This window comes from Bos javanicus, chromosome 14 (genome assembly GCF_032452875.1).
Source record: "Bos javanicus breed banteng chromosome 14, ARS-OSU_banteng_1.0, whole genome shotgun sequence".
NCBI lineage: Eukaryota > Metazoa > Chordata > Mammalia > Artiodactyla > Bovidae > Bos > Bos javanicus.
Genome location: NC_083881.1, coordinates 64425753 through 64452931, shown reverse-complemented (window position 1 = coordinate 64452931; position 27179 = coordinate 64425753). Strand labels below are relative to the sequence as shown.

General features: G+C 39.9%; 1 protein-coding gene and 1 long non-coding RNA gene across 4 annotated transcripts in view; one reads left to right on the top strand and one right to left on the bottom strand.

The window, feature by feature from the left end:
- RGS22 (regulator of G protein signaling 22) overlaps nucleotides 1–27179 on the bottom strand; it is a 141450-nt gene that overhangs the window by 74224 nt on the left and 40047 nt on the right. For all 3 annotated transcript variants that reach the window (XM_061438351.1, XM_061438353.1, XM_061438352.1), the window contains 6 exons: nucleotides 25695–25824; nucleotides 22565–23165; nucleotides 20996–21157; nucleotides 14386–14560; nucleotides 3873–4006; nucleotides 1425–1539 (listed from right to left, as the gene is read on the bottom strand). In XM_061438351.1, coding sequence (XP_061294335.1) covers nucleotides 1425–1539; nucleotides 3873–4006; nucleotides 14386–14560; nucleotides 20996–21157; nucleotides 22565–23165; nucleotides 25695–25824 — 1317 coding nt within the window. The remainder of the gene's footprint in view (nucleotides 1–1424; nucleotides 1540–3872; nucleotides 4007–14385; nucleotides 14561–20995; nucleotides 21158–22564; nucleotides 23166–25694; nucleotides 25825–27179) is intronic.
- LOC133260161 (uncharacterized) overlaps nucleotides 1–27179 on the top strand; it is a 111943-nt gene that overhangs the window by 64993 nt on the left and 19771 nt on the right. The gene's annotated exons all lie outside the window — the stretch shown is intronic.

Genomic DNA, 27179 nt, shown 5'->3' with positions numbered 1-27179 from the left:
CATTGTACAACAACAGAGTTTCACAAATTCTGCCAGGCTGTCATTTCCCCACGGGACTGTTTTATTTTATTTTTGTACCATATATGTAATTAATGCAGTATGTTGCATCTGACTGTCACACAAAATTTGTTTACGGAGCCAACTCTAGCTGCAGAGTTCATTCTATTATAAACCAATCTGATTTCAAACTTAATGTTAAACTGACTTCCCAACCTCAACTATTTTCATATTTCAGGCACAGTGATACCATTTTAGGAGTCTTCCAAATCTCCGTTGGTGGCCTCTTTCCTACATGTTTACTGTTATTTTAGCCTTGAGTTGCTGCTAAGAGAGTTATAAAAAGAAATATCTTCAAGGCCTCTCAGTGCTACTCATTAACTGTCCTTATGAGGTCCCTCTCTGGACAGTCTCACCCCATAAGGTCATGGCCTTCAAGTGGAAAGGCGGTATAAATTCTCATAAAACTTCGCTATTTATGGGCTTCTCTGCCAACAATGCTGGCAAGCCTAACACCGTTTTTGAAACATAGAAAACTGGCTATTTCTCCAAGCACAAGAGTAGCTCTAAAATAAGAAAGGGTATCCAGTATCCACATGAGCTCTTTCTATTTGTTGTGCGAAACTCGCACTTCCCTGTAGTAAGACAACTGTGGCGTGGGTGATTGCTCTTGCTTTATAATCTCCCTTTATTCCCCTACATTACAAACTGTGAGGTAAAAATTTAATGTTTTTATGATGTTTAACCACTGGCATTCCAAAACTAAAAAGCCATTATTTGGGTAAGAAAAATACTAAATAGAAGAAAAAGAGACTTGTTTGCTTAGAATAAAATAAATAGTATAAAATTATATCTAAGTGTTCAGACAATATTAGGACTACCAAGGTTTCTCCCTAAAGTGTAACTGTTAGAGAATGTAAAATTTTCATTTAGAACTGGTGTGTTAAATCCACATTATCAAGGTAATTATAGTCTGGAAATACTGAGCTTTATAAAAATTCTAAGCTTCTAAAACATAACATGAAATATCCTAGAGGGTCTTATTTGGTGTCTGAGGTGTGATCATACCAAAACGAGAACATGGCTGTTTGTGAAAACAGTAATCAATGGAGTATATAGGAACATGGTGTTACAAAAGGAAATAGGAAGTTTTTGTATAAGAATGTGATGTTTGGAAGAAATCAATGCAATACTGTAAAGTAATTATCCTTCAATTAAAATAAATAAAATTATTAATAATAAATAAATTATTTATTAATAAATAGATTTTTAAAAAGAAACTTTTTATAAAAATCCTTTTGGAAGTAAAAAATAAATTTTTGTTCAATAAAGAAAAAATTATTATGGTAAATAAATAAAAATTTTCTAAAGTCAGGGGACATTGATTAGGTAAAATGAAGAGTCAAATTAGTCCTCCAATTACTTACCAAAGGTTCTTCTGTATAGGTATATCTTCTATCCAGCTGGGGCTTCAGACATTCAGAAATGTCAGTAAAAGATGTTAAACGAATAACTTTGCTGCTTTCTGACATGTGCCTTGACCTATTATAGGGATGAGAACTAATTAATCAACAAATATTTTAAGCACCTTTGGTATACATGTACTAAATCTTAGGACTGCTTCTAAGTACTGTGAGAACTAGTTAAAAAAAATATATATATATATACATATATATATATAAGCATCAAGTCCAGCCCTCAAGAGGAAGTTGAGAAAATGAAGTATAGTCATACAGAAAGATGACTCTCAATAAGATAAATGCTGGTTGAATGGATTTGTGAATGTATCACAAATGCCAAATGTCTGGGATGGATAATAAAACTATGGGTGTGTAATAATGAGAAGTCCTTTGGAGCTATGTTAGTAATAAAAAGAAATGAGATTTTTTTTCCTGAATAATTGGTGGAAGATACATTCTCTCTATGTGTAAAGGGATTCTTCAGATGGGGAGAATAGTGAGCAATATATGAAGGTAAGCAGAGAAAGTCTTGTTTAAAATGCAGAAAGTTGACTAATTTTCTTAGGGCAAGAGGACACTAAAAGCTAAACTACATGCCAAACGCTGTGCCAGAAATAATTCATATGAATATATTTAATCCTCCTAACAGGTGGCTCTCATAAGGGTTTATATGTGGTAGCTTGAGATGAGATAACAGAAGACTCTGGAGTTAGACCTAATGACTTTGGACCTTATCTTTTTACATTTTCTCATCCAGTTCCCTCTCCCACAGGCCAGTGCAATCATTCCAAACCTCACTTTCCAGTTCCATAAAACATGCTTCTTCCAACTCATCAATCTCCCTCAACTCTAACCCACCAGCAGGTTACTCTGCAGTTTCTTCTCAGACAAAATGTAGGTACAACATGCTTCAGTTTCCCCTCCCTCATGTAGCAGACACTATTAATCGACCAGCTAACTCAACACCCATGTCCAGCAACATGATTCTATCACCAGCACCATGAAATACTAAAAAAGCTAAATATTCCCTTAAAAAGACACCAGGGAGGGACAAATGGTTGTGTAACCCAGCTGTGACTAATGACATAAAAAGTTAAGTCTGCTGGGGAGCTTCTATGAAAGCCTGCTTTCCCGACTACAGGGAGAGAATTAATAGATACTGCCCCCTTCCTTCTTTATGATTTGAAAGCCTGATGTCAGGAACTGTGACTCTACTGACTGCAAAGGAATGGCCAAGAGCATTACAAAGTTTTAAGCCTTGATACTCCTGATCTGGTGAATGGACACTGGCAGTTGCTTACACTCAGATTTCTCGTTCTGCGGGAAAAAAAAAATCAAATTTTTCTAAGCCACTGTTGATCAACTTTTCTGTTATTTGCAGCTGAAAGCATTTCAAATTTATCTATCAACAAATATATCCACCAATACCCATCCTTGACTTCCCTGGTAGATCAGATGGTAAAAGCGTCTGCCTACAATGTGGGAGACCTGGGTTCAATCCCTGAGTTGGGAAGATCCTCTGGAGAAGGAAATGGCAACCCACTCCAGTACTCCGGCCTGGAAAATCCTATGGATGGAGAAGCCTGGTAGGCTACAGTCCATGAGGCTGCAAAGAGTTGGACGCGACTGAGTGACGTCACTTTCACTTTCATACCCATCCTTATTTCCTTCCATTCTGACTCAGGAAGAACTGTCCTATTTCGCCGCCAAGGAAGCCTCACCGCCTTGGTATCTGAGCCCCTCTCTCTCTGGCCTTGGAAAAGAGAGGCACAGAGCCTACGCAGACGAGTGATTGCCCGGCATTGGGGGAGGGGAGAATGAGGAGTGGCTGCTAGAGACACGGAGCTGCTTTTTCGGGTGATGAGTTGTTTCGGAATTACATAGTGATGATAGTTTTATAACCATGTAAACATAACTAAAAACCACTGAATTTTATACCTGATCGTGATTAAAATGGTGAATTTTACAATAGGTAAATTTTATCTCAGTAAAAAAGAGTAAATGTGAGCTAATAAATCACTAAACAAAGAACTATCCACCAGCAGACCCCACACCAAAGTTAATACCAAAGGGTATTTTTTCAGGCTGAAGGAAAAGAATTCCATTTTAAATAAAGAACAATGAAAAGGGCAAACAGATGGGCAACTCTAAATGAATTTTTAAAGTATACTACATTAAATAAGCAGAATATTATTAGTATTTTGAGTTCTCAAATTTGAGAAATATTACTAGTCTCAAGAGTTCTGCTCTTAATTTAGAGTATGCATGGGAGTATAACTCTAATATCTATCCCTGAAATATAAGAACCCATGTAAAAAAAGAAAAGTATTCATTTTCAATTTCTATTTAATCTTTAAATTTTTCAAACATCTTACCATTGCAGAAAAGCACTGGGACACAGAAAGCTGCACCTACCCTTTCTCAATCACATCATCCTTAGAAGAAACTGGATTCAAAGACTCACTCTTCCAAGGTTTATAAACTGCTGTCTTTACTCTAGGTGATTTCTTGGGAGATTTAGGAAGTTGTAGTAAACTGGATTCTTCTTTCTAAAAAGTAGTAAGATGATGAACAAAGTGAAGAATGGGCCAAGTGGGGAAAAATGGACAGAGAATAAAGCACATTCTCCATAGATACCTCAAATTTACTCTGATCACTAGAGGGTTTCTTCCCTCACTCTATCACCTACTATGCTATGTTTAAGAAGGAGAATAAAAATATTTTTATTTTTAATTCTTAACTATTAAATATTCTTATTCCTCTTCTCAAACTCCAACTTTAAAGCAGCCATCAGGCTGAAATCTCTAGACCTATTTAGAGCATTTTAAAAGGCCAAAGGTCCCCCACTATTGCGAAAGAAGACTCTTTCCTGGAGGAAGAATTTAGTGCTGTATGTATGTGTACATGTGTGTATATGAGTGTTTGTGTGTGTGTGTGTGAGCGAATGTACGTGTTGTGAAGTGGGGAATGCAGGTAGCGGGGTGGGAAAAGACTTGTGGAAACCATTGGTCCATAAGAGGCTCTATCTTAGACTATTTCCTTCCATTTTTGGACATTTTATTTTTATGGGTATCATTCCCATTCTTAAATGTTTTTTTCAGTAAAAGTTAATTATTTAAATCTAGAACATGAGATGCTACACACATGAATCAAAAAAGCAGAAACACCTAAATGTCCAGGGAGGAGAAAGAAACAATTATATACTTGCATATATGTATATTTATATATATATATAAATGTAATATTATACAATATTTTAAAGTAAGGATTATCAAAATTACAACACCTGGAAAAATACTAATGAAGATGTTACATTACCAGAATCCAAAAATATAAATGTATTAAAATTAAAAATTCACAAAAAGCCTAAGAGAAAATAAGTTAACAGTTGTCTAGAAGTAGATGAGATCAGAGTGACTTGTCTCTTTCTTTCAAAACTTGTCTAAGTTTCCAAATTTACAGTTTTATTATTTTTAATATAATGCTTTTACTTATTTATTTAATATGTATTTATTTGACCACACTGGGTCTTAATTGTGGCATGCAGGATTCTTGATCCTCATTGCAGTATGCAGGATCTTTAGTTGAAACACGCAAAGTCTTATCTGCAGCATGTGGGATCTAGCTCCATGACAAGGGACCAAACCTGTGTCCCCTGCATTGGGAGTGTGGAGTCTTAGCCACTGGACCACCAGGTGAATCCCAAGTTTTACTATTTTTATAATTTGAAAAACAAACCAAAAAAAAAAAAAAAACCACTTCCTATATGCCAGCTTCAAAAGAATGTAATATATGCTGCTGGACAGCAAGAAATATATTTGTGATGCTTTACTATCCAGAACAAACAATAAAATCTTATATGCATTCTAGCTAACAGCTACTAATAATTTTTTAAGAATTCTATAAACAAAATTAATTACTTGTGCAGAATACATCATGCAAAATGCTGGGCTGGACGAAGCACAAGCTGGAATCAAGATTGCCGGGAGAAATATCAGTAACCTCAGATATGCAGATGACACCACCCTTATGGCAGAACATGAAGAGGAACTAAAGAGCCTCTTGATGAAAGTGAAAGAGAAGAGTGAAAAAGCTGGCTTAAAACTCAACATTCAAAAAACGAAGATCATGGCATCCGGTCACCATCCCTTCATGGCAAAGAGATGGGGAAATAGTGAGAGACTTTATTTTGGGGGCTCCAAAATCACTGAAGATAGTGACTGCAGCCATGAAATTAAAAGACGCTTGCTCCTTGGAAGAAAAGCTGTGACCAACCTAGACAGCATATTAAAAAGCAGAGACATTACTTTGCCAACAAAGGTCTGTCTAGTCAAAACTATGGTTTTTCCAGTCGTCATGTGCGGATATTTGAGAGTTGGACTATAAAGAAAGCTGAGTACTGAAGAATTGATGCTTATTAACTGTGGGGTTGGATAAGACTCTTGATAGTCCCTTGTACTTCAAGGAGATCCAACCAGTCCATCCTAAAGGAAATCAGTCCTGAATATTCATTGGAAGGACTGATGCTGAAGCTGAAACTCCCAATACTTTGGCTACCTGATGCGAAGAATGGACTCATTGGAAAAGACCCTGATGCTGGGAAAGATTGAAGGTGGCAGGAGAAGGGGACGACAGATGAGATGGCTGGATGGCATCACCAACTCTATGGACATGAGTTTGAGTAAGCCCTGGGAGTTGGTGATGGACAGGGAAGCCTGGCATACTGGAGTCCATGGGGTTGCAAAGAGTCAGACACGACTGATCAACTGAACTGAGACTGATGTTTTGCATATAATGTCCTAGGTATCAGGGCTCACATCTGTTTTAGTAATTTGGAACACAGCATGACATTAAGCAACACTCTGTAAATAAGTGGCACCACAGGAGACGGGGCTTATTAAAAGTGTATCATACAAAAGTGGTCAAATTCATAGAGACAAAGTAGAATGGGGATGCAAGAGGGGTTGGTGAATGGTTATATAGTTTCAAATTTGCAAGGTAAAATAGTTCTGAAGATCTGTTACACAACAATGCAAATATACTTATATTACTACTGCAATGTACACTTGAAAATGGTTAAGATGATAAATTTTTTCATGTGCTTTTTGTTATTGTTGTTCAGTCCTTCAATTCTGTCCGACTCTTTGTGACCCCATGGACTGCAGTATGCTAGGGTTCCCTGTCCTTCATCAATTCTCAGAGCTTATCAAACTCATGTCCCTTGAGTCAGTGATACCATCCAACCATCTCATCCTCTGTAGTCCCCTTCTCCTCCTGCCTTCAATCATTCTCAGCATCAGGGTCTTTTCAAATGAGTCAGCTCTTCGCATCAGGTGGCCAAAGTATTGGAGTTTCGGCTTCAACATCAGTCCTACCAATGAACACCCAGGGCTGATCTCCTTTAGGATGGACTGGTTGGATCTCCTTGCAGTCCAAAGGACCCTCAAGAGTCTTCTCCAACACCACAGTTCAAAAGGATAAATTCTTCAGTGCTCAGCTTTCTTTATGGTCCAACTCTCACATCCATACATGACTACTGGAAAAACCATAGCTTTGACTAGATGGATTTTTTTAGCAAAGTTTTGCCATTATACTCTGCTTATTAATACACTGTCTAGGTTTGTCTAGGTTTGTCTAGGTTTGTCACAGCTTTTCTTCCAAGGAGCAAGCATCTTTTAATTTCATGGCTGCAGTCACCATCTAAAGTGATTTTAGAGCCCAAAAATAAAGTCTGTCACTGTCTCCATTGTTTCCCCATGGGACCAGATGCCATGATCTTCGTTTTTTGAATGTTGAGTTTTAAGCCAGCTTTTTCACTCTCCTCTTTCACTTTTATCAAGAGGCTCTTTAGTTCCTCTTTGCTTACTGCCATTAGAGTGGTATCATCTGCATATCTGAGGTTACTGATATTTCTCCCGGCAATCTTGATTCCAGCTTGTGCTTCATCCAGCCTGGCATTTCACATGATGTACTCTGCATGTAAGTCAAATAAGCAGGGTGACAATATACAGCCTTGATGTACTCCTTTCCCAATTTGGAAGCAGTCTGTTGTTCCATGTCTGGTTCTAATTGTTGTTTCTTGACTTGCATACAGATTTCTCAGGAAGCAGGTAAGGTGGTCTGGTGTTCCCATCTCTTTAAGAATTTTCCACAGTTTGTTGTGATCCACACAGTCAAAGGTTTTCACATAGTCAACAAAGCAGAAGTAGATGTTTTCCTGGAACTCTCTTGCTTTTTTGATGATCCAACGGATGTTGGCAATTTGATCTCTGGTTCCTCTGCCTTTTCTAAAACCAGCTTGAACATCTAGAAGTTCTCGGTTCATGTACTCTTGAAGCCTGGCTTAGAGAATTTTAAGTATTACTTTGCTAGTGTGTGAGATGAGTGCAATTGTGCGGTAGTTTGAGCATTCTTTGGAATTGCCTTTCTTTGGGATTGGAATGAAAACTGACCTTTTCCAGTTCTGTGGCCACTGATGAGTTTTTCAAACTTGCTGGCATATTGAGTGCAGCCCTTTCACAGCATCCTCTTTTAGGATTTGAAATAGTTCAACTGGAATTCCATCACCTCCACTAACATTTTTCGTAGTGTTGCTTCCTAAGGCCCACTTGACTTCACATTCCAGGATGCCTGGCTCTAGGTGAGCGATCACACCATCTGGTGTCATGAAGATCTTTTTTGTGTAGTTCTTCTGTGCATTCTTGCCACCTCTTCTTAATATCTTCTGCTTCTGTTAGGTCCACATCGTTTCTGTCTTTACTGTGCCTATCTTCACATGAAATGTTCCCTTCAGATCAGATCAGATCAGTCGCTCAGTTGTGTCCGGATGTTCCCTTGGTGTCTCTAATTTTCTTAAGGAGATCTCTAGTCTTTCCCATTCTATTGTTTTCCTCTATTTCTTTGCATCTCTATTTCACTTAGGAAGTCTTTCTCATCTCTCCTTGCTATTCTTTGGAACTCTGCATTTAAATGGGTATATCTTTCCTTTTCTCCTTTGCCTTCCACTTCTCTTTTCTCAGCTCTTTGTAAGGTCTCCTCAGACAACCATTTTGCCTTTTTGCATTTCTTTTTCTTGGGGATGGTTTTGGTCACAGTCTCCTGCACAATGTTAAGAACCTCTGTACACAATTCTTCAGGCACTCTGTCTATGCGATCTAAACCCTTGAATCTATTTGTCACTTCTACAGTACAATCGTAAGGGATTTGATTTAGATCATACCTAATGGCCCACTGGTTTTCCCTACGTTCTTCAATTTAAGTCTGAATTTGGCAATAAGGAGTTCATGATCTGAGTCACAGTCAGCTCCCAGTCTTGTTTTTGCTGACTATATAGAGCTTCTACATCTAAGGCTGCAAAGAATATAATCAATCTGATTTTGGTATTGACCATCTGGTGATGTCCATGTGTAGAGTTGTTTCTTTTGTGGCTGGAAGAGGGTGTTTGCTATGACCAGTGTGTTCTCTTGGTAAATATGTTAGCCTTTGCCCTGCTTCTTTTTGTATTTCATGGTCAAACTTGCCTGTTACTCCAGGCATCTCTTGACTTCCTATTTTTGTATTCCAGTTCCCTATGATGAAAAGGACATCTTTTTGTGTGTTTTTTTTGGTGTTAGTTCTAGAAAGTCTTGTAGGTCTTTATAGAACCTTTCAACTTCAGCTTCTCTGGCATTAGTTGTTGGGGCATAGAGTTGGATTACTGTGATTACTGAATGGTTTGCCTTGGAAATGAACAGAGATCAGTCTGTCGTTTTGATATTGCACCCAAGTACTGCATTGTGGAATCTTTTGTTGACTATGAGAGCTACTCCATTTCTTCTAAGGGATTCTTGCCCATAGTAGTAGATATAAAGGTCATCTGAATTAAATTTGCCCATTCCCATCCATTTTAGTTCACTAATTCCTAAAACGTCAATATTCACTCTTGCCATCTCCTGTTTGACCACTTCCAATTTGCCTTGATTCACGAACCTAACATGCCAGGTTTCTATGCAATATTGCTCTTTATGGCATCGGACTTTACTTTCACCACCAGACACATCCACAACTGGGCATTGTTTCCACTTTGACTCAGCCTCTTCACTCCTTCTGGAACTATTTCTCCACTCTTCTCCAGGAACATATCTGGGCACCTCCAAACCTGGGGAATTCATCTTTCAGTGTCATATCTTTTTGTCTTTTTATATTGATCATGGGGTTCTCAAGACAAGAATGCTGAAGTGGTTTGCCATTCCCTTCTGCAGTGGAGCACGTTTTATCAGAACTCTCCACCATGACCCATCCGTTTGGGGGGCCCTACACAGCATGGCTCATAGTTTCTTTGAGTTAGACAAGGCTGTGATCCATGTGCTTTTACCACTATAAAAAGCTTTCTAAATATAAAAAAATAATTTAAGTGTATTATACATAAAATTAAAGGATGGCCCAAGTTAGTATTTTTGAGCTTTCTAGCTTGGGAGAAAGCTAGAAAAGTAGCCCGAAAGAAAAAAAATTTTTTCTTTTGATAGAAAAAAAAAAATACTGTCAAAAGGGCACAGTAGAACTGGGGGCGGGTAAAGGAGCTGTTCCATATCATGACTGAGATGGTAGATACACAATGTATATATCTGTCAAAAATTTCAGAACAAAAAGGTGAATTTTACTTTGTATAAAAGATATTTTAACTTTTAAAATAGGAAAAATAAAGAAAATAGAATCAAGTTCTATTGCTTACACTGTTTTCTGCCAAGGAGAAACAGAATGAGATCAAAATGAGTTACCCAACTAGAAAACACCAATGATAACATGTGTGATGATGGCACTCAGAAAGCCAAGTGTGCTCACTACACCACGTCTCTAAGATTTGTAGTAACCTGGTGACTGAGTGACTCAGTCACATGGACTAACAAGGAAACTCAGCTGATGAGTTAAGTGGCATACAAAAAGGCCCTGGGGCAGAGGAGGTCAGAAAAGTGCCTGCATAATGGCTAAGAAACCATCAGTTCACTATAATGACACTAACTCAAGGTGTGGTCCCCAGGCCAGCAGGAGCATCACCTGGGAGCAAGCTTGTTAGATATGCAAATCCTTGGGCCCCATCCCAGACCTACTGAATCTTGATCTTTAGGAGGAGCCCTCAAGTCTCTATTCTAACAAGCTGTTCAGGTGACTCACTGAAGCTTGAGAACCACCAACTTGTAGTGGTGCTTTGCAGCAAATCACCCAGGAATCTTATTGAAATATAGGTTCTAAAATGTGGCTCCAGGGACTTCCCTGGTGATCCAGTGGTTAAAAATCCACCTTCCAATGCAGGGGACATGGGTTAGCTCCCTTGTCAGGGAACTGAGATACCACATGCCACACGATGTGGCCAAAAATAATAATGCTCAGGCAGGATGAGAACCTCAATTTTAAGCCAAACTCCTGATTTTAGAGAGTGACTCTCACCCGGTCTGGTGATGGACAGGGAATCCTGCTGTGCTGCAGCCCACAGGGTTGGAAAGAGTTGGACACGACTTAGCGACTGAACTGAACTGAATGCACTCAGCCTGTATCAATTAAATCTGACTCTCTGAAGGTGGGACCCAGGCATCAGTATGTCTAAAAGCTCTCTGTGATGCTAGAATGCATGCAGGGTTACGAAACAACCGGCAGAAAAACTGTAAGGTACTTGCAGCTCCAAAGCACTACTTGTAGAAGCAGAATTTTAAGTCACATTATACATCTTCCTGACTTTTAAAAAAAGCTATTTTAATCACAAAGTACTCATTTTTGAAGGGGTCGTGTGTGACTACGGTCAATAACACAACATTCTGTGACACCTTTAAAGGCTGGAAAGATTAATAAGGCTCTTTACTTCTGAAATGTATGTCTTAGCTACATTTATTACATCTCTGTGCCAAAGCACATAGGGTTATTTACTTCTTCTCTGTAAATTTGGTTAACTTTTCTTCTCTTTGTGGACTTTTTCTATTTTTTGTCCTATCTTATTCTTCCCTGTTATGAAAATAATGCTCACTATTTCTAATTTTGCCATTGCTATTTTTCACTCATTTGTTCAGTTTATACTTATTAAGCACCAGGCACTATTCCAGGCACTGAAAGAGAGCAGTTAACAAAGAAAAGTCCCTTATATTCTGGTAGGAGGTGAAAGGCAATAAACATAAATCAGCATGGTCTTAAGTATGATGAGGCAAAATAAGGCAGAGCAGAGGGCTTGGATAGTGAGGGAGGGAATCTGTGCTGGCCTGCAGAGCGTGCTTACATGGAAGAATCAAGGACAGCCTCTGTGACTAAGTGATGCCAGGGCAGACACTGAGGTGTGTGAGGGGCGACCACACACATATCTGGAGGAAGAGTGCTCCAACTGAAGGGAAACAGCAAGTGCAACACTCTCAGGTGTCTGGTGTGTTCCAGAAACAGCATTGGAGTGGTGTAAGCTAGAGAAAATGCTAGGAAATAAGGCAGGGAAGCTAGCAGGGCCATGGACAGCTGCATAAAGACTCTAGCTTGTATTCTGACTGAAAGAGGAGGCCACTAGGGAGTTTTGAGCAAGTAAGCGAATAGCTGTGAAGAGAAGAGAAGCAAAAAGCAAAGGAGAAAAGGAAAGATATAAGCATCTGAATGCAGAGTTCCAAAGAATAGCAAGAAGAGATAAGAAAACCTTCTTCAGCAATCAATGCAAAGAAATAGAGGAAAACAACAGAATGGGAAAGACTAGAGATCTCTTCAAGAAAATTAGAGATACCAAGGGAACATTTCATGCAAAGATGAGCTCAATAAAGGACAGAAATGGTATGGTCCTAACAGAAGCAGAAGATATTAAGAAGAGATGGCAAGAATACACAGAAGAACTGTACAAGAAAGATCTTCACGACCCAGATAATCATGATGGTGTGATCACTCACCTAGAGCCAGACATCCTGGAATGTGAAGTCAAGTGGGCCTTAGAAAGCATCATTACGAACAAAGTTAGTGGAGGTGATGGAATTCCAGTTGAGCTCTTTCAAATTTGGAAAGATGATGCTCTGAAAGTGCTGCACTCAATATGCCAACAAATTTGGAAAACTCAGCAGTGGCCACAGGACTGGAAAAGGTCAGTTTTCATTCCAATCAAAGAAAGGCAATGCCAAAGAGTGCTCAAACTACCGCACAATTGCACTCATCTCACACGCTAGTAAAGTAATTCTCAAAATTCTCCAAGCCAGGCTTCAGCAATATGTGAACCGTGAACTTCGAGATGTTCAAGCTGGTTTTAGAAAAGGCAGAGGAACCAGAGATCAAATTGCCAACATCCGCTGGATCATGGAAAAAGCAAGAAAGTTCCAGAAAAACATCTATTTCTGCTTTATTGACTACGCCAAAGCCTTTGACTGTGTGGATCACAATAAACTGTGGAAAATTCTGAAAGAGATGGGAATATCAGACCACCTGATCTGCCTCTTGAGAAATTTGTATGCAGGTCAGGAAGCAACAGTTAGAACTGGACATGGAACAACAGACTGGTTCCAGATAGGAAAAGGAGTACGTCAAGGCTGTATACTGTCACCCTGCTTATTTAACTTATATGCAGAATACATCATGAGAAACGCTGGACTGGAAGAAGCACAAGCTGGAATCAAGATTGCCAGAAGAAATATCAATAACCTCAGATATGCAGATGACACCACCCTTATGGCAGAAAGTGAAGAAGAACTAAAGAGCCTCTTGATGAACGTGAAAGTGGAGAGTGAAAAAGTTGGCTTAAAGCTCAACATTCAGAAAATGAAGATCATGGCATCCGGTCCCATCACTTCATGGGAAATAGATGGAGAAACAGTGGAAACAGTGTCAGACTTTATTTTTTGGGCTCCAAAATCACTGCAGATGGTGACTGCGGCCATGAAATTAAAAGATGTTAACTCCTTGGAAGAAAAGTCAGGACCAACCTAGATAGCATATTGAAAAGCAGAGACATTACTTTGCCAACAAAGGTTCGTCTAGTCAAGGCTATGGTTTTTCCTGTGGTCATGTATGGATGTGAGAGTTGGACTTCGAAGAAGGCTGAGCGCCGAAGAATTGATGCTTTTGAACTGTGGTGTTGGAGAAGACTCTTGAGAGTCCCTTGGCCTGCAAGGAGATCCAACCAGTCCATTCTGAAGGAGATCAGCCCTGGGATTTCTTTGGCAGGAATGATGCTAAAGCTGCAACTCCAGTACTTTGGCCACCTCATGCGAAGAGTTGACTCATTGGGAAAGACTCTGATGCTGGGAGGGATTGGGGGCAGGAGGAGAAGGGGACGACAAAGGATGAGATGGCTGGATGGCATCACTGACTCGATGGACGCTGAGTCTGGGTGAACTCCGGAAGTTGGTGATGGACAGGGAGGCCTGGCGTGCTGCGATTCATGGGGTCACAAAGAGTCTGACACGACTGAGCGACTGAACTGAACTGAACTGAACTGAAGCAACATGATTGTGCATTTTCAAAAATCACATTGGCAGACTGGTGAAGAACAAACCATGCTGCTGCTGCTGCTGCTGCTGCTGCTAAGTTGCTTCAGTCGTGTCCAACCCCACAGACGGCAGCCCAACAGGCTCCCCCGTCCCTGGGATTCTCCATGCAAGAATACTGGAGTGGGTTGCCATTTCCTTCTCCAATGCTTGAAAGTGAAAAGTGAAAGTGAAGTCGCTCAGTCGTGTCTGACTCTTAGCGACCCCATGGACTGCAGCCCACCAGGCTCCTCCATCCATGGGATTTTCCAGGCAAGAGTACTGGAGTGCGGTGCCATTGCCTTCTCCATGAACAAACCATAGATTTTCTTATTTCCCAATTGCTGCAGCATGCACATTAACAAAAACAAACAAAAAAAAAGTTAAAAGCTTATGATAAAACTTCAGGGCTAGTGTACAAAACCCAAGCATCGACATTTTAGTACAAACTTAAGAGATCAAAGTATCGCTGGACAACCTACCTGCATCTCAGGTAGCTGTGGAATGCAAGATTTGGGTCTTAACGGCAAGAGGGTTGCCATTTGTGGGAAAGGGTCAACATCCTTCCTTGGCTGCTCCTGACGAAGGTGCCAGAATTTCAGCTCGGCACTAGCATGTTTTGTTGAGGATGTGTGAGTAACACAGAATCTTGGTGCCCTAGTTAGAGGGAACACAGATTTAAGATTAATCTAGGCAATAAGCCTCAAAAATCAGAACATATAATATGTGTTCACAATTATCAGTCTTGCCACATCCCTTTTCTAATAATTTCTTCTTCTTTTCCTGCTCCCTATCCTCTCCCCCCAGTGTTATGTGTGTGTACATGTGTGTTATCTATCTATATCTATCCATCTATCTATGTATCTCTCAAAAGAAAAGTGGGCAAAGAAGATACACAGGGAACTTATGAAAGCTGAAATCCAAATGACCACTAAATATTGAAAAGTTATCAACATCAACAATAATCAGGGAAATGCAAATTAAAAACACCACATGCCAATGACATACCAAATACATAGCCCAAAATTTAAGAATCTCACACTATCAAATGTTATCATGAATTTGTAGTAATAAGTACTCTCATATTCTGTTGGTGGGCGTGCAGTTGGTACAACTATTTTGGAAAAGGGGATATGCGTACAGCATTGCTTGTAATTGTAAAAAGAGAAAATGACACAAATTTTTTAAAACAATAAATAATCTGTGGTATGTTGATGCAATGGAATACTGTATACAACAGTGAAAATGGATAAAACTCTCAATACAGTTACAGTCAAATCAGTCGTGTCTGACTCTTTGTGATGCCATGGACTACAGCCCACCAGGCTCCTCTGTCCAAGGAATTTTCTAGGCAAGAATACTGGAGTGGGTAGCCATTTCCTTCTCCAGGGGATCTTCCTGACCCAGGGATCAAATCTAGGTCTCCCACATTGCAGGCAGATTCTTTACGGTCTGAGCCACCAGGGAAGCCCATAATGTTGACAGAAGACACAAAAGAAGGCATGCGACATGATTCCATTTTTATAAAGCTGTAGAACAGGAAGATAAAAATACATGTTCAGGGATTTATTTGCATACATGTTTGGTAAAACTGCAATGAAAAGTAAGGTGGTAATCACAAGTCCAGAAAGTAGCTACCTCCAAGTGGATGGAGGATGGTGCAACCAGCAAGGCACCTTCAGGGCTCTTCGCAATGCTTTATTTCCCAACCAACATGGTGGGAAATATATGAGTGTTTCTTTGTACTTAGGTTTGAATTTTAAAGAATACACAGGATTTAGCTAGATCAAGAAAAAAGGTAAGAAAGGATTCTGAGAAAATGGCAATGTCAGCAATATTGTTTTTCTACATCTCTGAAACCCTTCATAAAAATAAATGACCCAATCAAAAAATGGGCCAAAGAACTAAATAGACATTTCTCCAAAGAAGACATACAGATGGCTAACAAACACATGAAAAGATGCTCAACATCACTCATTATCAGAGAAATGCAAATCAAAACCACTATGAGGTACCATTTCATGCCAGTCAGAATGGCTGCGACCCAAAAGTCTACAAGCAATAAATGCTGGAGAGGGTGTGGAGAAAAGGGAGCCCTCTTACACTGTTGGTGGGAATGCAAACTAGTACAGCCACTATGGAGAACAGTGTGGAGATTCCTTAAAAAACTGGAAATAGAACTGCGTTATGATCCAGCAATCCCACTGCTGGGCATACACACTGAGGAAACCAGAAGGGAAAGAGACACGTGTACCCCAATGTTCATCGCAGCACTGTTTATAATAGCCAGGACATGGAAGCAACCTAGATGTCCATCAGCAGATGAATGGATAAGAAAGCTGTGGTATATATACACAATGGAGTATTACTCAGCCATTAAAAAGAATTCATTTGAATCAGTTCTAATGAGATGGATGAAACTGGAGCCTACTATACAGAGTGAAGTAAGCCAGAAAGAAAAACACCAATACAGTATACTAACACATATATATGGAATTTAGAAAGATGGTAACAATAACCCTGTATACGAGACAGCAAAAGAGACACTGATGTATAGAACAGTCTTATGGTCTCTGTGGGAGAGGGAGAGGGTGGGAAGATTTGGGAGAATGGCATTGAAACATGTATACTATCATGTATGAAACAGGTCGCCAGTCCAGGTTCAATGCACGATACTGGATGCTTGGGGCTGGTGCACTGGGACGACCCAGAGGGATGGTATGGGGAGGGAGGAGGGTTCAGGATGGGGAACACATGTATACCTGTGGCGGATTCATTTTGATATTTGGCAAAACCAATACAATATTGTAAAGTTTAAAAATAAAATTAAATTAAAAAAAAAAAAAGAAAAAAAAACAGCATGACTAGATAGCAAAACCAAAAACTCATGGACAACGTTTAGAATAACACGTGCTAATGTGACAAGGTAGCCCACAAACCCCAAGGTACAGGCAGTGGGTACAAAAGATCAGCCACAAGACCTGCATGACATCGGTGTATAGGCCACAAGAGTAAGGAAGTGCCTGATGGCCTGAGAATGGAGGAGCACCAGAAGAGCCAGGAGGTGCAGCAGGCCTGTTTGAGGTTAGCAGTTGGGATGGAAGGGCTTCTGCTCTCTCCAACCTGAGCTGAGTGCACACACATGTCAATCACATTTCTACTTACCAACGGTGAACAACTGGAAAGTCAAAATAACAAAATGGATGAACTACAATAGGTGCAACAATTTGGATGCATTATGCTTCAGTGGCAGGATGCTGACCAACAGAGGCCAGTCTCAAAAAGTTAATCCTGTATAATTACATGGCACTCTAAAAAAAGACAAAAATATAGCAACAAACAACAGATCAGCGGTTGCCAGGGGTGAAGAGAGGAGGAAGAGTCTGATGACAAAAGGGTGCTCTGAGGGTTTCCTAAGGTGATGTTTGTACACTGACTGTCATGGTGGTTACGTGAATCTATACAGTTTGCTTTTACTGTATGTTAATGTAAAACATAGAAAAGAAGAGGAAAAACAGTCTTTTCAATAAATGAGGATGAGCAACTGGATATCCATAAGCAAGAAACAAAACAAAACTGAACCTTGACCTAAACCTCACACCCTATATAAAAATTAACTCAAAACAGGCCACGGATTTAAATTAAAACATAGAATTGTAAGATTTTTAAAGAACAGCACAGGAGAAAATCTTCCAAATATAGCACTGGGCAAAGAGTTCTCAGGCTTGACACCATAGGCATAATCCATGAAAGTGTTAGTCCCTCAGTCACGTCCGACTCCTTGTGACCCCATAGGCTGTAGTCCACCAGGCTCCTCTGTCCATAGAATTCTCTAGGAAGAATGCTGGAGTGGGCAGCCATGCCCTGGCTCCCCTAGTGGCTCTGACAGTAAAGAACCTGCCTGAAATGCGGGAGACCCAGGTTTAATCCAGAGAAGGCAATGGCACCCCACTCCAGTACTTTTGCCTGGAAAATCCCATGGATGGAGGAGCCTGGTGGGCTGCAGTCCATGGGGTCGCTAAGAGTCAGACACGACTGAGCGACTTCACTTTCACTTTTCACTTTCATGCATTGGAGAAGGAAATGGCAACTCACTCCAGTGTTCTTGCCTGGAGAATCCCAGGGACGGGGGAGCCTGGTGGGCTGCCATCTATGGGGTCGCACAGAGTCAGACACGACTGAAGCGATTTAGCAGCAGCAGCAGCAGGTTTGATTCCTGGGTTGGGAAGATCCCCTGGAGAAGGGAATGGCAACCCACTCCAGTATTCTTGCCTGGAGAATTCCATGGACAGAGGAACCTGTCAGGCTACGGTCTACGGGGTCATAAAGAGTCATTCAGACAGGACTGAGCCACTAACACTATTGAAACTAAAAACAGATTATATGACCCACTAATCTCATTCCTGGACTTTAATTCCAGAGAAAGGAAGATTTATGTTCATGCAGAAATCTGTACATGAATGTTCACAGCAGCTTTATTAGTAATATCAAAAGACTGAAAACAATCCTAATGTTCCTCAATGGGAGACTGTATGTGTAACATCCACACAACAGAACACTACTCAGTAATGAAGAACAAAACAGCTTGGATGCATCTCAAAGGAATTATCCTGAATGAAAAAATAATCCCCCCAAATTACATATTACATTATTTCATTTATATAACAGATGAGTAGTTTTCCAGTAATTATGAGAAAGGGGGAAGGTAAGAGGCAGGCATGGTGATAAGAGAGCAATACAAAGGGATGCATGTGGTAGTGTAACTGCTCTGTATCTTGACTATAATGGCAAGTGCATGTGACAAAACTATATTCAGAGAAATAAACTATGAGAAACTGGCAAAATATGAAAAAAGATTGTTGAGCTTTATCAATGTCAATTCCATCACTGCAATATTGTACTACAGTTAAGCAAGATGTTACCACCGGGGCGGAGTGGCGGGGGTGGGGGGGTGAACTGGGTAATAGGTATACAGAAAGTGAAAGTGAAAGTTAAGTAGCGCTCAGTCGTGTCCGACTCTTTGCGACCCCGTGGACTATAGCCCACCAGGCAACTCCATCCATGGGATTCTCTAGGCAAGAATACTGGAGTGGGTTGCCATTTCCTTCTCCAGGGGATCTTCCCAACCCACGGATCGAACCCGGGTCTCCCACATTGCAGGCAGACACTTTAACCTCTGAGCCATTGGGGAAGCCCAAGGTATACAGAATCTTTGTGTAATTTCTTACAACTTCATATGAATCTATCATTCTCTCAAAACAGTTAAATTAAGAAAAGGAAAGCTTCTACTATATTTGTAATTTTTTAAAGCTGGGTGGTGTGTATTTAGGTGCATATTATAGTATAATTTATACCTTTCTGCCCTTCTTAAATATTTAAGAACAGAAATTTATACAGAGAAAAACAACATTCTCTCTATATATGGGAAAATACAAAGTATACAAGTAATCTGAAATACCTAGATGGGAGATAATCGAGAGACGGAGGCAAGGGACAAATCATGATGACCTTATTTGTTAAAGGAATTTTAACCTTAAGGAATTCGAACCTTACACTGAAAGCTTGGGGGTAACTAGTGAAAGCCTTAAAGCAGGCAAGTGACATCATCAGATCAATCACGGCCACAGTGGACAGCTCACTGATCCTCAGATAGCATACATTTCCTTCACGAGGCCCATTCTCTTCTCCACGCTTACAGAGTCCCTCGAGTCCCAGGTGAAATACTCCCTCTTCTCTGTGTCCTGTGCATCCACCACACTTGCTTTTAGTACACTCGTTTCACATGTAGGTTCCTCCCACTGGACTAGGATCCCTAGACTTGACTATGTTTTACCCTTGTACCCTTAGCACAGCACTTGGCTCATAGGAAGTGTTCATGGAATGTTTATTGAGATGATAAATCTAACTTGAGCTATTGTACATGTGCGCACATGCACACAAACACACACACATCAATTTGAAGAGATACTGAGCATAAGAGGTCAAGTGTAGAAGGATACATTCACAAAGTTAACATGGAGTTAAAATCCGTCTTGTAACAGAGAAATATCAATAGCCTCAGATACGCAGATGACACCACTCTTATGGCAGAAAGTGAAGAGGAGCTAAAGAGCCTCTTGATCAAAGTGAAAGAGGAGACTGAAAAAGTTGGCTTACAACTCAACATTCAGAAAACTAAGATCATGGCATCTGGTCACCATTACTTCGTGGCAAATAGATGGGGAAACAATGGAAACAGTGAGAGACTTTATTTTTCGGGTTCCAAAATCACTGCAGATGGTGATTGCTGCCATGAAATTAAAAGACGCTTGCTCCTTGGAAGAAAAGCTATGACCAACATAGACAGCATATTAAAAAGCAGAGACACAACCAACAAAGGTCTGTCTAGTCAAAGCTATGGTTTTTCCAGTAGTCATGTATGGATGTGAGAGTTGGACTATTAAGAAAGCTGAGCACCCAAGAATTGATGCTTTTGAAATATAGTGTTGGAGAAGACTTTTTTTTTAACTTTACAATATTGTATTGGTTTTGCCATATATCAAAATGAACCCACCACAGGTATACGTGCTCCCCATCCTGATCCCTTGGACTGCAAGGAGATCCAACCAGTCCATCCTAAAGGAGATCATTCCTGAATATTCATTGGAAGGACTGATGCTGAAGCTGATACTCCAAAACTTTGGCCACCTGATGCAAAGAACCAACTCATTGGAAAAGACCCTGATGCTGGGAAAGATTGAGGGCGGGAGGAGAAGGAGACAACAGAGGATAAGATGGTTGGATGGCATCACCAACTGGATGGACATGAGTTTAAGTAAGCTCCAGGAGTTGGTGATGGACAGGGAAGCCTGGTGTGCTGAAGTTCATGGGTTGCAAAGAGTCGACATAACTGAGCAACTGAAATGAACTGCAAGTCCCTCAAACACCAACATTATCTAAAGGATAGGTACTTTAAAGAAGGCCAAAGATAATATAATAATCTTGTCATTTAAAATTCCCATAAGTCGTATATCCTTAAGACAAAAAGTATAACCTGTAACTAGCTTAATAAATGTGAAAGCAAATAACTTTGATTCTCTTTATTTTTCTTACCAATAAAGAAGTAAGGGCTTTAAAACCTCAGTCTGAATTTTTTTTAAGTGTTCTTCATTCCACTGAGATCCATCTAGTAGTTTAAATTTTGATAAGACTTCTGCAGAAAGGTAGTAATCTCCACTGCTCACTAGAAAGCATTTTTTCATCTTCTCAATATGTCTGAAATAAAACACACACAAATAGGCACACACATGCCTGGTGACACAATACTCAACTAGCCAAATATTTTCCCTTCCAAAATGTTTCAGGCAAGTAATGAACTCTCTTAGAACCAAAAGTGGGGTCACAAAGAGCAGGATCACGACTGAGCAACTGAACAAAGAACCGAAAGTGAGTTACAGGAGTACCAATGTGAAGGTCAAAATAATTCGCACAGGTATGGGAATGGCAAGGACAGTTGTGGTCAGCTGAACAATGGCCTTGCTAAGATGTCCACACCCTCATCTCCAGAACCTAAGAATGTGATCTTACATGACAGAAGGGACTCTGCAGAGGTGATTAGGCTTCTGAGGAGATTATCCTGGGCTATCTAGCTGGTGCTAATGTAATCATTAACAATCCTTCTAAGAAGGAGGCAGGAGGCTAACAGTCACAGAGAAAAGATGGGAGGACAGAAGCAGAGGTTAGAGAAGAGAAAAGATGTCATGGTGCTGGCTCTGAAGACAGAGGAAGGGGCCCTGAACCAAGGAAAGCAGATGGCCTCAGAAGCGGGAGAAGCCAAGGAAATGGATTCTCCCCAAAGTGCCAGAAGGAATGCAGGCCTGCAGACCCATTTAGACTTCTGACCTTTTAATCGGAAGAAAATTAATTTATGTTGCTTCCAGCCACTGAATCTGTGGCAATTAATGACAGCAACAACAGGAACTAATAAAGTATTAACTCTCAAGAACCTATGTAGGTTGACTGTATATCCTTTCCCTAACATGTCTTAGAAAGTGGTAGCAGCCTTCCATCCCAGGATCAATTAGGTCATGCTTCATAATCAACCATTTGGTAACCCCTGCTCTTATAACTATGTACAAGAACGAGCTTTGTGATCTGAACGCTGCCGAGTAACTGGAATAGTCCAGTCTCCAGTATTTACTCAGTCAAACCTTTAATGGGGATCCCAGTCTACTTCAGAGTTCAGAGCAGATCAGGAGAACACAGACAAGAGAAGGACATAAAGCAGGGTCCTCCAAGGTTCGTAAGACTTACAGTGACCTGACACATATGGAGCAGCTAAACAAAGGCCCATGCCCCATCAGACCTAAGAGGCTCTCTCGAGAACATCCAGCATCGTATCCAGAAGATATCTCATTCAGATATATCTAAGTGGCATCTGGCTAAAGACCATAGAATTTGTTAACTGAGCAGGCTGCCAGGAACAGCCAGCCCCTTACACTGGCATAAGGTACCTTTTATGTAAATCAATTTTATTATAATAAAATAAATTTTATTATTAATTCTTCTAAAAGTATAAATTACATTTATATATTTATTCCAGGCCTTCTGTCTGTGCTTAGATGACCCAAACTAATATTTTATAATTTGGTTTTAAAACTATTAAAAAAAAAAAAGAAATACCTTTGATGTCTTCCAGGATTCTTAAGAACTTTTAACCTCTCAATATCCATCCATAGCCACCAATATTTCTCCCCTAAGGTACCTTTTAAAAATTTCTTAAATCTTTCAAACTCCTTTCTATTACCAATGTCATAAGTTTTGTGAGAAATACACCAATCAGCCCTGCTGTCGAGTCCAACGCTGTCAGGCTTTGAAACTGCTGGTTCTAACACGTCTCCCGACTCTTCCCTTAGCATTTCATTGAACAAAACATTCTTGCCAGAGGTAGGCCCCCCAATGTCATCAAATACCACTTCTGTTACGTTTCTGAAATTTACGTAATCTGGGCTTTCTCTAAGTGTTGCTCCAAGAATTTGATGAATCGCCACTCTCAAGATAAAGGAGACATAAGATCTTAAAAACTCGTCACATGTTGAGAAGTGCAGTGTCAGACTTTCATCAACATTCTGTTGCTTTTCAAGGTATATCCTCAGAAGAGCTTGAGAAGGAGTGTCCTGTAGAGATACAGATCCATCTTCTTCAAATTCGGAGGTTAATCTAGTGGTTTTTAATAGGCCCTTTTTCGTCCTGGGGTGAACTCCATCATCGAAGATAAAACTCTCTGTATTAAATCATAAAAGGCTATTAGATCAGATATGAATGTAAAAGTTTTCTTTTAATTGTTAACTAGATGTTATAAATCACTGCAGATGGTGACTGCAGCCATGAAATTAAAAGACGCTTACTCCTTGGAAGGAAAGTTATGACCAATGTAGACAGCATATTAAAAAGCAGAGACATTACTCTGTCAACAAAGGTCCATCTAGTCAAGGCTATGGTTTTTCCAGTGGTCATGTATGGAGTGAGAGTTGGACTATAAAGAAAGCTGAGCACCAAAGAATTGATGCTTTTGAACTGTGTTGTTGGAGAAGACTCTTGAGAGTCCCTTGGACTGCAAGGAGATCCAACCAGTCCATCCTAAAGGAGATCAGTCCTGGGTGTTCATTGGAAGGACTGATGTGGAAACTGAAATTCCAGTACTTTGGCCACCTGATGCAAAGAGCTGACTCATTTGAAAAGACCCTGATGCTGGGAAAGATTGAGGGCGGGAGGAGAAGGGGATGACAGAGGATGAGATGGTTGGATGGCATCACTGACTCAATGGACATGAGTTTGGGTGGACTCCAGAAGTTGGTGATGGACAGGGAGGCCTGGCGTGCTGCGGTTCACGGGGTAGCAAAGGGTCGGACACGAGTGAGCGACTGAACTGAACTGAGAGAAAAGAAATGCCAACAGGGATTGGCCATATCTTCCCTGGATCTGAAGAGGATGTTGGTGGCAGATGAACTAAATATTTGCTATGCTCAATAAAGAGGATCTTCAAAAAGACATGACACACTTTTAAAATGTAATATTTTAGGCTGATAATGTCAACATACAAAGGCCCAGTCTATTAAAGAATTAGAATGTGTATACCAAATGATTGTGTATACTTTAATGTTTCATGTTGCATGGTAAAATAAAATTAGCTACCATAGATGATGAGATGATAGATGAACAGACAAGAATTGGAGTCATATTAGCAATTAAAAAAAAACTGTTTTATGAGAAAAATTCTATTACTACTACACTTACAACCTATCATTAAAATTACAAAATTGCATAAAGTCCTTGTGAAGACTTACAAATACAACTGGACTACATTTACACTTTTTCTAAAGATATAGTCTAGCCCTTATTTTTTTTAAGTCTTTCAGATATCAGTGAAATATTTGATGTCTGTGCTTCATTTCACATGGCAAATCTACTGCTCGCAAAGCCATGGATCAGGAAAACCCTGATCCATGTGTCCCAACCTCAATTTTCTCAGTAATAGATTTCAAATCTCAATAAACTGAAAATATTTCATAATTTTAATTGAAAATATGTATAATAAATTTCCCTAAAATTGAGATTAGACTTTTGTATACCTGTGAAAGGATAGTGGGTATACACTCAACCCCACAAACATGGAGGGAGTGTACAAGCCTGGCATTTCCACTCACTGCCTTCCTGGTATCCTTTCTCTCTCTGTTCACTAACTTCACTCTCCAATTTTCTACTTCACTATTTGGAGGCAACAGTAAGAAATCTATATATTCCGTAATTTCCAATTAGAAAGATGATTTCCCTCTTTACCTAGATTTAGTTTCAATTCTAGAGACTCCAGATTTATCACCCTCAGAAGTTTCTGGTACTTATCAAAGGAACTGTGCAATAACTTAGTGAATTGTGGAATTCCCTTCCTGAATCACACTGCTAGATTTTTTTTCCTCTAGCAATATCATATGTTAATTACTACCGTTTCTGGAGGTAAGGGAAGGGAAGGTGAAGTCGCTCAGTCATGTCCGACTCTTTCCAACCCCACGGACTGTAGCTTACCAGACTCCTCCATCTGTGGGATTTTCCAGGCAAGAATACTGGAGTGGGTTGCCATTTCCTTCTCCAGAGGATCTTCCCAACCCAGGGATCGAACCCAGGTCTCCCGCATTGAAAGCAGACGCTTTACTGTCTGAGCCACCAGGGAAGTCCTTTCTGGACCATTTATGGAAGGTCCCCTTTATTTATGAAAAGTTTCTGTCACCTACCAAAGTTCATCCACCCACAGTAGAAATTTATCTGCTTTTCAAGGTGAAAAATAGTCTGAACTTAGCAGGATAACTCAAGTTCCATAAATCACTATTTACTTTTGGGAGGAGAGAAAGGTTGTACCCACTTTATTTCAAATTCTTAATAATAAGAATTTGTAAACTGTAATAGGAAATAATGATAAAGCAAATGTTTATTGACTGTCTACCAGGTACCAAGCACTAAACATTTTATATATTCAGTATGTATGCATCATTAGTTTAACCTTACAGATGACAAAAGCAAGGTTACCAGAAGTGGAATAATTTGCAGAAGTCACAAACTAATAAGTATCAGAGTTGGGTTCTAAACCCCTCTTCTTTTCACTATACGAGGTTGTCTCTTAGAAAAGAGTAGAAAGTGGAGCTGCAGGAGATACCAGTTTTTTCCCTATCCACTAAGTGTTGTAAGTTTAGAATAACAACAACAAAAGACGTAAAAAGGAGTTCTGGGGTCATTCTTATCCTTGTCCTCTACTGCTTACCAGAAGCAGATGAAACAACTGGTGATTCAATTTTGTCGTGGAATACACAAGATGGTAGTGAAAAGGTTGGTACTGTTTGCTGACATTGTTTTGCTAAGGCAAACCAATCTTTTGTTTGAGTATAGGAGGCCTAGGAAGAAAGGAGCACATTTGTTTAACCAAGATTAGCAGTATTCTTCCAATCATGAATCTGGATAAATCATTATGATAATACTCAATTTGTATAGTACAATACGTAAAGGAAAAATTATGCTGTGAAAGAAAAGAATATTGTACATAGAAAAATTCATTAGCTGAGAATAATGGTAAGGAAATTTCAGATTATTTTCATATTAGATGATCAAAAGAAAAAAAAGGGGCCCAATACCCATCAAATTCTTCACTCCTCCACCGGAAGTACGCAACCCTCCTTCCTGGATTCACTACAAACTCCCGCCATCTAGGTTAACTTGGCAGGCTCCACAGCTCATCAGTCTTTGGATGCATCTTACGCCAGCTGCTCCCATTTACAACTTTCTCAATGATTTCATGCCCCCAGATCCATCTGGTCAGGCTCAGTGTTTTTAACAGCTCCTCCTTAATATGACAAAAACTTACTCTCAGTAGCACTGGAAACCTCTCCACGTTGAACTTCCCCTTTACCTTAGATTCTGTTTTCGCAACTTTGCTTGGATGGGATGCTTCCTGAAGGATGATTTCTGACTCACCTGCCCCTGGATAGAGTCTTCAGTTTTTCCTTTCTTTATGTACTCCTGAGTCAGCTGATCCAATTCTCAACCTGACGTGCAGCTTCAAAAGCCCCAGTCCTAAGAAACTCCATCTCAGATGCCCTGGGAAGATTCTTCTTCCCACTTTGTCCTCACCTACTTTTCTAGGATAATCCAACTTGTTCAACAGAGGCACAGAAGGGAGTGTCCAGCATTACTCTCACTTTTCCTTTTTTCGAACTAAGTCATCTTAGCCTAAGGAACACTTACAGAGGAGGCAAGGCTCAAATGGAATTATGGAGAATTAGCGGGGCAAGTCGGGCCACACAACAAGACCAAAGGCGCGAGAGAGAAACACCAGGTGCCGCTGGTGTGGTACTGTCCCTTTTAGAAGTAAGGTAGATGCTGCTGCTAAGTCACTTCAGTCGTGTCCAACTGTGTGCGACCCCAGTAGATTTGAATCTAATTTCCTTTTGTTTCCTCTTTTTCTTTCTCTAAAACCAAATCATTTACTACTAATTATATTCATTCAAAATATTTATTAAATGACTTCTCTGTTCCAAGTTCTATCCTAAGCACTGAGAGGAGACCAAAATAATTAAGGAACTATCAAGGAATTAAGACCAACATACAAGAGTCATTAAATTAATTATACAAAAAGATAAGAGAGCGGAAGATAGAGGAGAAAGAAGTAGTTAGTTAAATATAAAAACAGTTAACTATTCTACTTTATATTCTTAAAAGATGGGTTAATTGTTTGTGTTTCGATGGTACAACT